The following is a 13818-nucleotide window of genomic DNA, read 5'->3' on the forward strand; positions in this document are numbered from 1 at the left end:
GAAGAAGCTATTGGGTGCTGCCTTTCACCTTGTTTTGTCACTCATTCCGGACAGAGCGCATTGTCAGTGTCATGCACATGATAAAACAGAAACACACCCTGGAAAGTGACATAATCCACCACATGCTCTTAAAGGCCTGCAACTGTGAGAACGACCGGCAATAAAGTCCATAACCTTGAAACTGTTCATCAACGTGTGAGCGGGTTCATTCGACTCTTGACGGATTAACAAATGAACACACAAAGCATCAATTTGAAGTGTTGAACATATGCGTATGTGTATATTTCACAGTGAAAGGACTCTTCTTCTTCTTCCTCCTCTTCTTCCTCCTCTTCTTCTTCTTCTTCTTCTGACTCTTGTCTTTTCGGTGGAGAAGTGAGGCTGACACTGGTGAGGAATATCCTGTCCCTTAATTCTTCTGTGGTGAAAATGAAGCAGGCGAGTAAAGACAGATAAGACAGAGGATGTTTACCACAGTGTGATGGGAAGCAGAGCAGTCTTTGGAATATTTAAAAATGTCCAATTTGAGCCCACTAATATAAACAGGCAGCTTTTGAGACCACTTATTCTAAGTAAGTTACTACAGAAGATAACAAGAACCTAAACTGTATAAACAGCACAGTGTGTCTGCATGCAGACTTTATGGGGATAATTTAAATGTAAAAATTAGCTGGAGAGGTGGAAACAAATTTAAAAAGGCTGAAATATACTTCTAGCGTTTCCTCTCAGCTTTTAAAAGTTGTTTCTTTCTTTTTAAGTCATGATAGCTGCATGGCTCTATGGATGGCAGTGTCCCTTTGTCCACTGTTTTAATCCAGACTGAAATATCTCAACAACTATTAAAATTATTGCCGTGAAATGTACTTCAAATGTTCATGGTCCCCGGTGGATGAATCCGACTGACTGGTGATTCGACTGGTGGTGATTCGCTGACTTTTCCTCTAACGCCTCAGCAGGGTGGCGTTTGTAGCATTGGTAAAAGTTGTCTAAGGATGAATAAGTTTCATGATCCTCTAAGTTATCATCTAGCACCATCATCAGGTCAAAAATTCAATTTATCCAATGCTGTTGAGTGCCAGTTAGCAAATATTAGCATGCTAACATGCTAAATTAAGATTGAGAGCATGGCAAGCATTATACCTGCTAAACATCAGCAGGGAGCCTTGTAGTTACATTGCCATGTTGTAGCATTAGTATTTAGCTCAAAGCACTGGTGTGTTCAAAGACCTCCCTCTGAGGAAAATCAAGTTTTTAACCTTGTTAACATATCCATATGGTCTTTTGTATATTCTACAACACATACAGTGACTTGTGACAGGTGTGTGAGGCATCAAGTGATTTTTTTTAAAGGAAAGAAATTCTAAAAATGATATTTTGATGAGCAGAGATGAGTTTTAAGGGGTTAATCAATGTCTGTAGAGGAACTTTAAGTACAGTCCTGTCCTGCTATAACTGCTACTATACTGGTAACACATACTGATTTGGCTAAAATGTAGCATGTAGTATGCAGTGTGCAAAGAAAGGCGAAATCTCTGGAAAAGTCATAACAACAAGTTGTGTTATTGCTTACTTCCACTTTCCAAAACTGGAAAATGGCTAAGACTGGCTTACCAGACAGCAAAATAAATCGACTCAATAGTTTCATACTGCACACTGGAAAACATTATGCAGTATGTATGTACATGTTGCATTCGTCTGTATCATGTAGTTTGCGATTCTGAATACAGCCTTAGTCTTGTTTTCCACTACATTGTTAAACAATTTGATGACAAACTAGTAATTTTCTGTTTAGAATTTATAATTTTCTGAACACACAAAATAACATGAAATGTTGAATAACCTGATGCAGAGTACTGAATAAGTCAGACCTTTAAAGCTCTTCAGGAATTTATGCCTCTAAACAATCCTAAAACAGAATAGAAATGTAGTTTATTACATCTCCAGCGTGTTCAAGTGCAAATTAAATAAATGGTCTCTCAAACAATACAATAATAATTTACTGTACAAAACTGATGTTCTCTTCTTTCGCAGTAATGATAAACAGTAAGTGTAAATTTCCTATACTCGTTTATGATTCAAGTGAAACCTTACAGTACATTATTGGTACAAACAGGCTGGGTCTCCATGTATCAAACATTGTGAAACTGAAAAAAACCCAAACACCAGTAGAATAAATAGAGTTACACTTAATGCTTCATGGAGTAACGTCTGCCCTGAACTCACCATCCATTTCGACCCATTATGAGCTCAGAGCAGTGCAAATAATGAAGCTGATGTAACGCTGGAAGAAGTGCGTACAAACGGATGGTGAACAAAGACCTGCTGAGATGAGGAGAGCTAAGCAGTGACAGAGTGCAATCATTCAGAGACAACAAATACATACGAGCAAAAAAGAAAAAAAAAAACAGTAAGGCTCATTACATTAACACTGCGGCCTGCTGTCAAACCCATTATTACATTCCAGAAGCACATCTCTTTTCACGTTGCATAGCTGACACAAAACATTTCAAAAACTGTTCACATGGTTCAAAGCTACATAAAGTTCAGTCAACGTTTGCTTGCACAGACAGAGTACAATCAGGCTGGAGGGTTGATATGTGTTCTGATGTTCTTTGAACGCAGCACTAGTTGGTTCATGAATGTTGGTCTGAGGTTTTGTTCCCATTACACTATTCATACGAGTCTACAGTATATGTCAGTGTAGATTACATTTATTGTTCAATTTCAATTCCGTTTCCGATTATATGATGTGTTTGTTGACGTTTCTCTCTTTAATATTTTACTCCGGTGACTTTCTAATAACAAGGTGGTGTTTCCATATGATTTTTTCATGACGGCACATCACAGTTAAACTGGAGTATTGACCAAAAATGAGGTACACACGATGCTGCTGCTCCTATCACTTCTCCGATGTTGCTGAGATCTCCACAGCTGTTAAATCAAGCTTTCGGCCCTGACAGAATTTTAGTCTTTTGGAAGTCCTCTGCCCCACACAGCACCTCATTGGTACCGGTCCTGGTAGTCGCCATTCCCAAAATGTTCCCCCTCCTCTTGCATGGTCACCCCTCTCTTCTTTTTCCAGCCCTGTTTTCGACCAGATGAATCATCTGTGGTTCCGTAACTCTTTTGGGGGGCCAGTGCGTTCTGGCTGTTGAGCTCTGACTCTTCAGCCAGCTCGTCCTCATCAATAAAGCCACATTTATCCTCGCTGGTGCTCTCAGGGTTGGCCCACTCCTGCTGCTCGCCTGAAGCAAAGATAGCGTAGAAGATGACTCCTGAGTAATGCACCATGGACGCAATAACAAAGACATTCTGCCACTCCAGACGGGTCTGTGGGGAGATGAATAGAGTCAATGAATTTCCTGTCGAAAGCACGCTTCCTGATCGTTTTATTATGTATGCATTATATATACCACTGAGGTAACGCTGTAAATCCACCACCTTGCTCATGGCATCGTACAAACTACAACTGCAGTGTGTATGATGAATTTTACAGGGCTGTGAATTATTAACAAATAACTGACAGGTGCTATATTACATGCAGTGATTCTGCGTTTGAGCTAAAAGCAAACAGAATATGATATCAAAGGACGTCAGCATTGATCTTCAGTTACAGTTAAGATAAGACCTAAAAATGCGAGATGAATGACTGACAAAATCAAAGTGTGTTCATATATAAGCAAACAGTGTACAAATCAATGTGTTGTACCTTGTGTTTAGTCAGGGCTCCAACAATCAAAGGACACACCATTCCAGATAGCGTTCCCACCCCGTTAGAGATGCCCATCAGGATGCTAGCATAGCGAGGAGCAATGTCCAGATGATTGACGTTAAAACCTGTGGACACAGCACGAACAAGATCGTTATATTATAAGTAAACAGTGACACATTCACAATATAAAGGCTCTCTTTCTTGCCATATTAATATGTTGTAAAAGTGAACCTGATTTAGATCCACACGCATACGTTTTCTTTTTTTTGCTGCCTTATCAACAGTTTATAAAATATTCAGGAACAGTGTCTGTGTGAAGGCTTGGCAGGCTAAAGCATGTATACTGCATTACACCCAAAGGAAAACAATCCTGCATCTCATTTTCAGACAAGTCTCTCACAATCCAGAAGATGAAGGAAACTGAGAAAATGGTTTTTCTGCAACATCCTCAGAATTAGAGTGTTCAACTCATGTTTTAGGTTCAGTATCAAGTCAAATGGATGGTCTTACATTTCTCACACACACACACACACACACACACACACACACACACACACACACACAAAATTGTTTCTTTGGTGCAGATGGGGTAATACCTGAGATGGCGAATCCACTAAACCCGACAGCCAGAACTAAGAAGGAGATAGCGACCCCTCGAGTGTGAGAAAAGCCGACCACCAACAGCAGAGTAGCTTCCATACCAAATCCTGTGACAGTACAGGACCAGAGGACGTGAGTCAATAGTTCATGTAAGAAACAACATGGAAACACTTTCAAATAAATGCAGAGCTTCTGTAGGAAATTAATCTGGGGTTACTTTGAGGACACCTTCACATGTTTCAGTTCCTGAACTGAACAGAAAATGTTCATCAACGGACAAAGCTGGAAGAAGAATCAGACTTCAGCTTCTTAAAGGCAGAGAAGCTGCTAACTGTAGCCTCCTGAATACCCCTCCCCCCATCCTCCCCTACAGCGGTGTAGAAACTAGCGGAAAATGTGGAATCAAAAAGTTTGTCCATTCTGGGCTACTGTAGAAACATGGCAGCACAACATGGTGGATATAAAGAGCTCATTCTAAGGTAACATCTCAACTCTTATTTTCATTTCATATTCTGCAGTGAATCCTCCTGAATCTCACCCAATGGTCTTTTAAATCAATTTTGCTCTTTTACAAAAGAGCTGCATGATCTACAATGTCTGACGTTTGATTATTGAGCACCATAATACCGTTTCCAATATCATGATAAATAATCACAAAACTGACGGCTTCTAGTTGACCACGACGTACCTCCACAGTTCATGAGCTTCCTCACATTAGTAGTGGACATGATTTTGTTACTGCGTAAGAAGTCAGCCAGCTGTCCTCCAATGGGAACTACAATCGTCATCACCATGTGTGGGACGGCGGACAGGATCCCCACCTGTTGGGAGATCATACGTGATTGGACTGATCTATTGATTTTTGTTACTGTCATAAATAATAATGCTAAATGCCAAACAAACACACCATACTGACATTTTTTCAAAGCTTTAGAAACAAAGATACTATACACATATTGTGATTCAGCTTCCTCAGAAACAGCATGAAGCTCAGCAGCCCATGGAGAATTGTGTGATTTACTCCAAAGAAAAACCTTCTTATTGGCCCTGTTTTCTGACATATTAAGCAAGGTAAGCACGGTCATCTCATGTTATTTTTTTGCCTTATTGATCTAGTAATCCAACCCATATCACCCTGAACAGCCAAAGCAGCAATACGTTTATGAACACATTAACCCAGTAAGCTCTACTCTGTATAGAATCTGCTATTTTACCTTCTTTGAATCCTCATAAGCATAATCTAATATGGGAAAGACACATGCATCATAAAGGCGTGGATGAGGAAAATATTGAAGATCTTATTAAGTCATCCGGAGATTCCAGCGGGCATGGCTGCATAGAACCCTAATGACCCTAACCCTAACCCTAACACACCTAACCCAAGCCCCACTGAGAGTGTTTCAGAAGTGATGTGTTTTGCCTGCCCGATTTTGTTGACTTGCCCACATTTGGATGATTCCAAATGTGGGCTTTGTGGATTGGAGATACACCTTTTTAAACATCGGGCTGGATTTCAGTAACACAGCCTCCTATTCACTGAAGCAAACGTAACTTTCACCACTGTGGACCCTGGGCCTCCGGCTCGCAATCTCTGCATTGTGACAAGTGTCGAAATCTGTTCACAAGCACAATCCACTTCCAACAGCTGTCTTCATTTTTAACTAAATCTTCATCTTTATCAAACAGTAAACCCACAGGGATGATCGACACATACTTTTTGTATTTCTTTAACGCACTTCTTAAGTTCTCCTTTCAGAATCTTTTCCAGGGATCCATCCAATCCATCCACTTTGCTGTCAGCCTGTTATTTAATGCTGTCCATCTTTATCTGAAAAACCTTCATCTCCTCCACATTTGTTTCTTTATCCTTGTCTTTGTCCTGAGCCTGGTTGCAAGTTCGAATTGTTTTCTCAGCTGCTGAGACTTTGTGTGTGAGAGTTTGTCTTCCCCAGATGATTAAATATATGCCAATGATTTGCTTGTGAGGTCAGATACTTGGAATAAGTGACGGAGGAAATTAAAAAGACATTTTTATTCTCCTTTTTATATTCATTCATCATTCCTTTAATGAGGTTCAAGAACATGTGCAGGTCTAAGCCTTCAGCCAATCAGTTGCCGGAAAAAGCTCATGTGCCCTGAGTAGAGAACGAAGGCAAGAGAGAGAGAGGATGGAGGCGTGTTGCTGAGTAAAACATCTTCATGGGTGTGCCCCACACTGCCAGCCAGTGCAGTCAACTCATATTCGTGAGAACAGGAGGTGAGGGCCGACTAGCTGCTGTCGGTCGTGGCTTAACTTTGTTTTTAACATGCTGATGAAGTGATACTTCTCTTTGATTTAGACTCACTTAGATATTGCAAAATGGCTAATAGATTATTTGTATCCCACCGGTGAGAGTTAGATTGAGAGGGATATGAATAATCTTATTTTTAGACATAGCATACAAACACAGGTACAGGGGTAAGACACAAGGACACAGACCCTTTCAGGTAAACCTGTGACACTGAAAACTACTCCTGGTAGGTCCTGTCCTTCATACCCACATGGTTTGTCAGACACACGTATATGTCTGGCATACGTTCAGGAAGCCATAATATAAATCAGCCCTATGATTATCTGCCTTTATGGATGCTTGTCATTGTCAGTGAAATAACTGAAGTGAAAGTGTGAGGCCAACCTTGCTGATGGGGAATCCAAAGACTTCTTCAAAATACGCCGGCTGGCTGATGAGGAGCAGGTAGAAGGTCCAGCTGCGGCAGAAGTTGGCCACAATGATGGCATAGACGGGCATGGAGGTAAAGAAACGACGCCATGGAGTCTTGAATTTCTGTGATTGGGAGACAGAAATCAATGTATGTCGTTTATGCTGTGTGTGTGTGTGTGTGTGTGTGTGTGTGTGTTTTAGGATTTTAGTGAAATTATAAAAAAATTGCTCTGTGATGCCCCGGACACTCACACACCTCAGTCACACTCATTTGGTGCATTGTTTCACCGATTGTTGTCTCGATGTATGTCCTCTCCTCCTCTGTGATTGTGGGATGCTCAGCAGGACTTCCATATGCCAGCAGTAGCCACAGGACATACCATATGATCCCAAAAACACCTTTTCACGAAATGACAACAGTAGAAAATTGAATGGATTCCTTTGTACAGAGACAAAGGAGTTTATATTTGTAGTGAAGGCTTTGTAAGGGGCAGGACAGACTAATTAAAACAAGCCCCGACCCTCTCTGGACCACAAGAATTTTCATTATTAAAATGAAATGAACAAGGTATGAGTCACAGAGCCCAGACAGGAAAATGCTAATTCACATCAATAAATCATGAGATTATATCACAGCAGCACCAGAGTAGATTTTTATTAAAACACATTTGGCAAGTATGAATTTCATGTCAGTGTTAATCATTTTAATCAAACTCAGTAAGTCAGATAACACTTACTGTGCAAAGCATACAAAGCACAGCTACCTTAGAGCAGTGTGCCAATCAAAGATTTTACATATATACACGTACGTATACACAATATATTCTTTGTGATTCCCATAAAATGAATATGTCAGATATTGATAAATATATGAACACAGATATTTCTTGCATAGCTCCGAGAAAAAATTCATACTTTGTGAAATGCTCGTACTAGCTTTCTTGCTGAGAGTGAGATGAGAAAATCAATACCACTTTTATGTAAATATGTAACTCCTGCCAACAGCCAATTAGCTTAGCTTAGCACAAAAACCGAAATCAGGTGGAAGCAGTGAGCCTGACTCCAAAAGTAAATCAGTTCTCCTACAAATACCTCTAAAGCTCACAGATTAACACGCTCTATCTCGTTCTATGATGCATACACAAACTGAAGTGTGATTTTAGGAATGTTTGTGACGTCCATTCAAACCTCACCGTAGATATAGAAGACCGAAGACCATCCGACGTACTGAACAAGCACTCCAGCTAAAGGCATGGCGATCACTGCTCCTGCGTAGGATCCTGGGAACAATCGGTGTCTGATTTCAATGTCAAGGTATTATTACACCGGTACCAACATCAGATGTCGGTGATAATTAGCTAAAAATACACAAAATACTCAGACGAGATTGTCATACTATAACAAATGTCTCTTATTTATATATTTTACAGATCTGAATATTATACAGCAGAGATGTAGGTGCAGTGCAGCAGCCTTCAATTGCACAAAAAGCTACACTGTATAGAGAATATGTGTCTCAATAATAACAAACAGATCAAAGAAACACATTAGTTTCATTCAATAAATGATGTCAACATGAGTCATTGGCACAGCCGTGACAGAAAGGGTGTTTTAATGTGTTTCCTATTATCAGACGCATTCACAAACACTGTTGTTTTGAATAGAGCACAGAGCATGAGTGCTTTTGGACAGTAAGCAATGTGACACTTCATTCAGATGAATAGAGGGAGAAGCTCCTTCAGAGTATGCAGGTGAGGCAAGAGGGTTTTGATGCTTGGGTTGTCATGGTACCAGTCTAAAATGCAACATGGTTATTTTAATTTCAGGGGAGACAGCCGCGGACTCAATCTGCAAAGCAAAATGTGCTCTCTCCCGTCCATTCACCGATCAGCTGTGCTGTGACTTTGTGTGGACTGGAGAAGCAGGTTTGTACCAATGGAAAGTGGCGAGCTTGGGAGTCTTCGCAGAGTGTTTTAGAGCCTTTTGACAAGAGGACACAGAAGGAGGCACCACTCACCACAGAATGAAGTTGTGGCGAGTCGACTCCGTTCGAGAGGTGGCGCCCATTTGGACCACATCCCATGGCATGCTGGGTAGGTGACACCCTAATAGGAGATAATGTGGGAGATGTCACGGGTCAAACATTGACATCTGACCAGGTGGAAATACATGCATTGGCATTTTTGCTTAGAGTTAGATGAAAACACTCCTTCCACTGTTATATGTAACTTGCAGTGATCTTCTCATGTAACTCTCAGCGAGAAATTGTCTTGGTCAACAACATTTTTTCTCTTACCTCCACTAAGCCCTGCAGGATGCGGACAAACATGACACAACCGTAGTGGACCCTCGCCGCTGATGGGATGAACATATTGAGCACTGACGTCAGGAAAATGGCAGCTCCAAACACCCTGTAGAAATACTGAAATGTCAACATGTGTGTGTGGACAAAGGTTAAGTGGTAGTGGTGGTGGTGGTGGTGGGGGGCTGTGACATTTGATACTGATTATAGGTAAAATCCAGACACTGTTAAAATAGTTAAAATTTCAGTTAATTTATTTAAATTAACTGCTGACATAACTGAGGATATTTTAGTAAGTGCATGGCTTTTCAGCTGAACAAGCAATATATACTGCAATATTGCACAACATTTATTTATATTTCACAGTATATTTACATTTACATTTAGTTTCATCTTGTATTCACTGCTGCTTTTTTGTCACTTTTTTTGTTTACTTTTTTAAATTCTTGTATATATTCTATGGTCATCTGTATGTTTTTTGTTCATTGCTACTGCAACAAAACAATTTCCCAGATTGGGATCAATAAAGAAGCAGTCTAAAGTCTAAAGTCTAAAGCAAAAATGCAAAATTTTCTCATAATAAATGAAACTGATATTAACTTTAAATGGAGCAGTTCTTCAGAGGAAACATCCTCAGAAATATCTAAGGAAATTATAACCCTGATTTATGTTGTGATATTTGGCAGATCTGTCTGTAACAGGTAAACACACAACAAACAGGCGCTATTCAGTGTCTGAGCATTCGTGTAGATGGCTAATAACAGCAGGCAGCACATCCCTAAATATCTGACGGTCACAGCATCTCAGTCAGCCTCATAATGACGAGCCAGATCTCACGCCTCTACCTTTCATACACTGAGATAAAGACATCCCATTCAATCCAAAAGTTTCTTCTTCATCGCCACGGTGCTGCTTAGCTCCCTTCTCTTTTCTTCTTCACCTCATCCCCCCTTCCCTTTCTTTTTCCAAAACAGTGTGTAAGTGACACTTGTAATATTCCAGTGGCTGGTGTTTCAGAGAGAAATCAGAGGCAGGATCTTTCATTATTAACTCTGTCAGTGACGTGTCCTCTTTTCCTGTGAAGCTTTTATTACAGGACTGCTATCTGCTCCATCAGCACCGCTCACCACACCGTACAGCTTTAACCCTTTAACCACACAGGATGAGGAGAGGCGCTCGCATGATCCTTTCGTCACATAAAACATACATTACAGTGTTACAGTAGGACTATTGGTGGTCCGGCTCTACCTGTTGGCAAACAGCTTGTTGGAGATGAAACCACCAGGGATTTGAGTAACAATGTAGCCCCAGAAGAAGGAGCCATGGATCAGCCCCACAGTCTCTGGGTCCCAGTTAAACTGAGCTTTCTGGAGAGGGAGACAAAAACAGAAGCACACTTAAATGAACCCATTTTACCATCAAACTACATTCATTTGGTATATTCTACCTATGTGTCTCACAGAAAGACCCCTAAAAGAGTTGATTGGCATGGTTGAACAACAATTTAGCTTGGCTAATTCTCCTATCCTCACAATCAGAAACAACAAGAAAGGAACAACAAAAAACACATTAAGCCAAGTCCTGATGAGTCAACAACCCAGAGGTCCAGCTACCTGGAGCACAGGGGTTCCATTGATATAGACTGTGTTGTTGTTCACCATCTCCACAATGGCCACACCAAGGTTGCAACGGATGCCAAAGGAGATGCAGAAGCCCAGGCCGCTGAGGATGGCGATGATGTAGCGCTTGGGCAGACCACCACAGCTGCAGTCCAGCAGTGGGGCAGGACGTGGTGCTGACGCCACTGGACGCCCATCCTCAGTCAGCTCAATGTTGTCCTCTTCTTCTACATTGCTGCCATCTATTTTCCTAAGAAGCAAATGGCAGGGGAATAAAAAGAATGCAGTAAGAGGATGTGATCGTCAGCGGTGCTTATCAGTTGTTAAGATACATTCGGATGCAAGTCATACAAGCCTATACTGAAGGTCGTCTTGAGCGATACACACATGATAATCACCTCACAGTCCTGCCGCTTTTGTCTGTAAGTTTATAAAAATGTGGGAACAGCAGCAGCACAGTAACTTAAGTCTCTCTGCTCTCTTACAGAAGGCAGGAGGTGAAGTCAGGACACACAAGTAAAAAAGGTCACAACATTGCAGGTATGTCACTCTCCACACCTGCTCCACTACCCAGAATCCACCCTGCTCACTGTGCCCCTGTGTGGATTTACACTGAAATTCACCTCCAGCAAGACACAAATTGAGCAGGAAATGGGATCAGTTTTTGAACTCAAATCCTATGGAAAATAAACTTTTGGTTTTGGTCAAAAAATGTAATAAATTAGAAATACAGTCTATCCTAAAATATAGTCGAACGGCAGACATACTGTAGACGTGATTCCTTGAAAGAGCAGTATGGTAGGTAGGTGTGTCTCATAGAACAGCATACAAACAGCTGCATCATGAATTATGAACTGCATTCAGATTCAAAAGCCGTCTTCATAAAATATCACGCCCATTCAGTTTTAATGCACATTGCAAGCAGTCTCAATGGTATAAGCTACAAGGTGATGTGTAGAAAACAACAAGTCAGGGTTAAAGATTTACTCCTGGTCACTAACTTCATGGGCTCGTTGTGTAAAATGTGGCAAAGCTTTTCCATTGGCACCACCACAACTGGACTTGTTTATTTGGACAGTAAAGATAAATATCAAAGGAATGTGTTTGGAGTAGCTCGAGGTCCCGATCAATGTCTGGCTCTTCACATGATATATGAATTGCTAGACAAAGATGTAACATATGAGTTTTGCAAAGAAACAAAACAAATTGCTGATTTTTTTCTTGTCTCATATCTATACTGATCAACAGCAAAGACTAAAACTACTCCAATTTTCCATTTGTTCATAATGTCAGTGACAAACGTACATGCACATTAAGAACATGCACACAAAATTCATTTTCCAGGAAATTGCCTACTTAGTGCTTTATCTCTTCAAATGACAAGAATCTTCATCATATGTGCCCCCCCCCCCCCCCCACCACCACCACCACTGCTGCACATACACAGCCGTCTGTGAAATATGTATCAGATATGAAATATGTATTAATGTCTCAAAATAAAATCTGTGATCACATCACAGGCATTGCCTGGCAAGCACAAGAATCAAATATTTATTTATCGTCAGGATCTCTGAGAACACGTTGGGCTTAATGTGCTCACTTCCAGCCTCTCCACATCCCTCCGACGGCATATATTTCATCCCTCTCAGCTGAGCGTTCTCACAAAGTTCCTTTAAAAATTAATCTCCACCGTGAACACAATACATGGATAATGAGTGAAATGATATTCCTGTGCACACACATGCCTCCTTTCCACCACTCTCCATACACACCCTCTCACCTTTGCAGTTTTCCGAGGGAGTCCCCCACTGTGTTCTTCACCTCCTCCTTTCCAGGCTTGAGCACTTGCTCCTTCAAACCTGCTAACCCACCAAAAGGCATTTTTCTCTGCGTCTTTGTTTTCTTTCTCCCTTAATCTCAAAGCGGTGTCTTGATACCTCACTTGTACACTTTGTTCCAAGAAAGGCCAAAAAAAAAAAAAAAGAAGAAGAAGAAGAGAAAATCCACTAGAAGCTGCTCTTCATTCTTACTGAGTTTGTGGCACCAGGCGCTGGCTCCACCTTTCAGCCACGAGTCCCTTAGAAGTAAGAAAGACTTTTCCTCTCCACCTTTGCGTGTTGTGCGGAGAGGATAATGTGGACGTATTCCTCAATGTTCAAAGCACGATGCAGCCAGAGGTTTTGTAGCTTCTGTAATCTCCAGAAGATCCAGTTTAGAGGATGATGAATAGATGCAAATCAAAGTGTAGATTCCAGGTTTTGGTCACTCTGCATTGTGAGCCCCCTTTTGTCTGCAGCCGACCTGAATGGACTGTTACGATCTCCTCTCCATCTCATAACTCATCCATGGTGAGGAGGGGCAGGTGTAGCTGGTTTCCCAAAACCCTGCCCCCTCGCCTTACTCATCATCATCATCATCATCTCCCCAGCACCACCCCTTCAGCTAGTTAGGTTCATCTGATAGCAGCCCAGTGAACCCAACAATGAAATATGCATGAGTTTGACAAGTTGCATTGAGGAGAGACGGGCATAGCTGTACTGCTGCGACGTAAAATGGGAGCAGGTGAAACCTAAGACAGAGCCATCAAGTTCTAGGCTTACACTCCTGCTTTTCCATGACTGCCATTTACAATTTCTGCATTCATGAGGGAGTGACAAAGATCATAAGTACTGCCACGAAGCTGCAGACTTCACCGTGCCTATTATTATTTGACATTTCTGAGCGTTTCCCTTCTTATTTTGCCAGCAGGGAGAAACATCATTCTCCAAAGTGAGGCTCCCTCTTTACACATGATCAAATATGCATCATTTCAGGGAGATTTTAAAATTTAAACAGCAGACCGGATGGTGTGGGCCTGAACCCGAAGAGTCTGTCTTAGCAATG

General features: G+C 41.2%; 1 protein-coding gene across 1 annotated transcript; it reads right to left on the reverse strand.

Moving 5' to 3' along the window:
* Nucleotides 1-3000: 3000 nt before the first annotated feature.
* Nucleotides 3001-12872, reverse strand: slc17a8 (solute carrier family 17 member 8). Its single transcript, XM_076733474.1, has 12 exons — nt 12716-12872; nt 10930-11185; nt 10565-10683; nt 9311-9425; nt 9032-9119; nt 8208-8294; nt 7271-7413; nt 6988-7137; nt 5001-5133; nt 4309-4419; nt 3710-3837; nt 3001-3330 (listed from the first exon to the last, which is right to left on the reverse strand). Exons 1-12 carry the CDS (start codon nt 12814-12816, stop codon nt 3001-3003), a joined length of 1761 nt encoding a protein of 586 aa, XP_076589589.1. The 5' UTR covers nt 12817-12872.
* Nucleotides 12873-13818: the final 946 nt, after the last annotated feature.

Source organism: Chaetodon auriga, chromosome 6 (assembly GCF_051107435.1).
Source record: "Chaetodon auriga isolate fChaAug3 chromosome 6, fChaAug3.hap1, whole genome shotgun sequence".
Classification (NCBI taxonomy): domain Eukaryota; kingdom Metazoa; phylum Chordata; class Actinopteri; order Chaetodontiformes; family Chaetodontidae; genus Chaetodon; species Chaetodon auriga.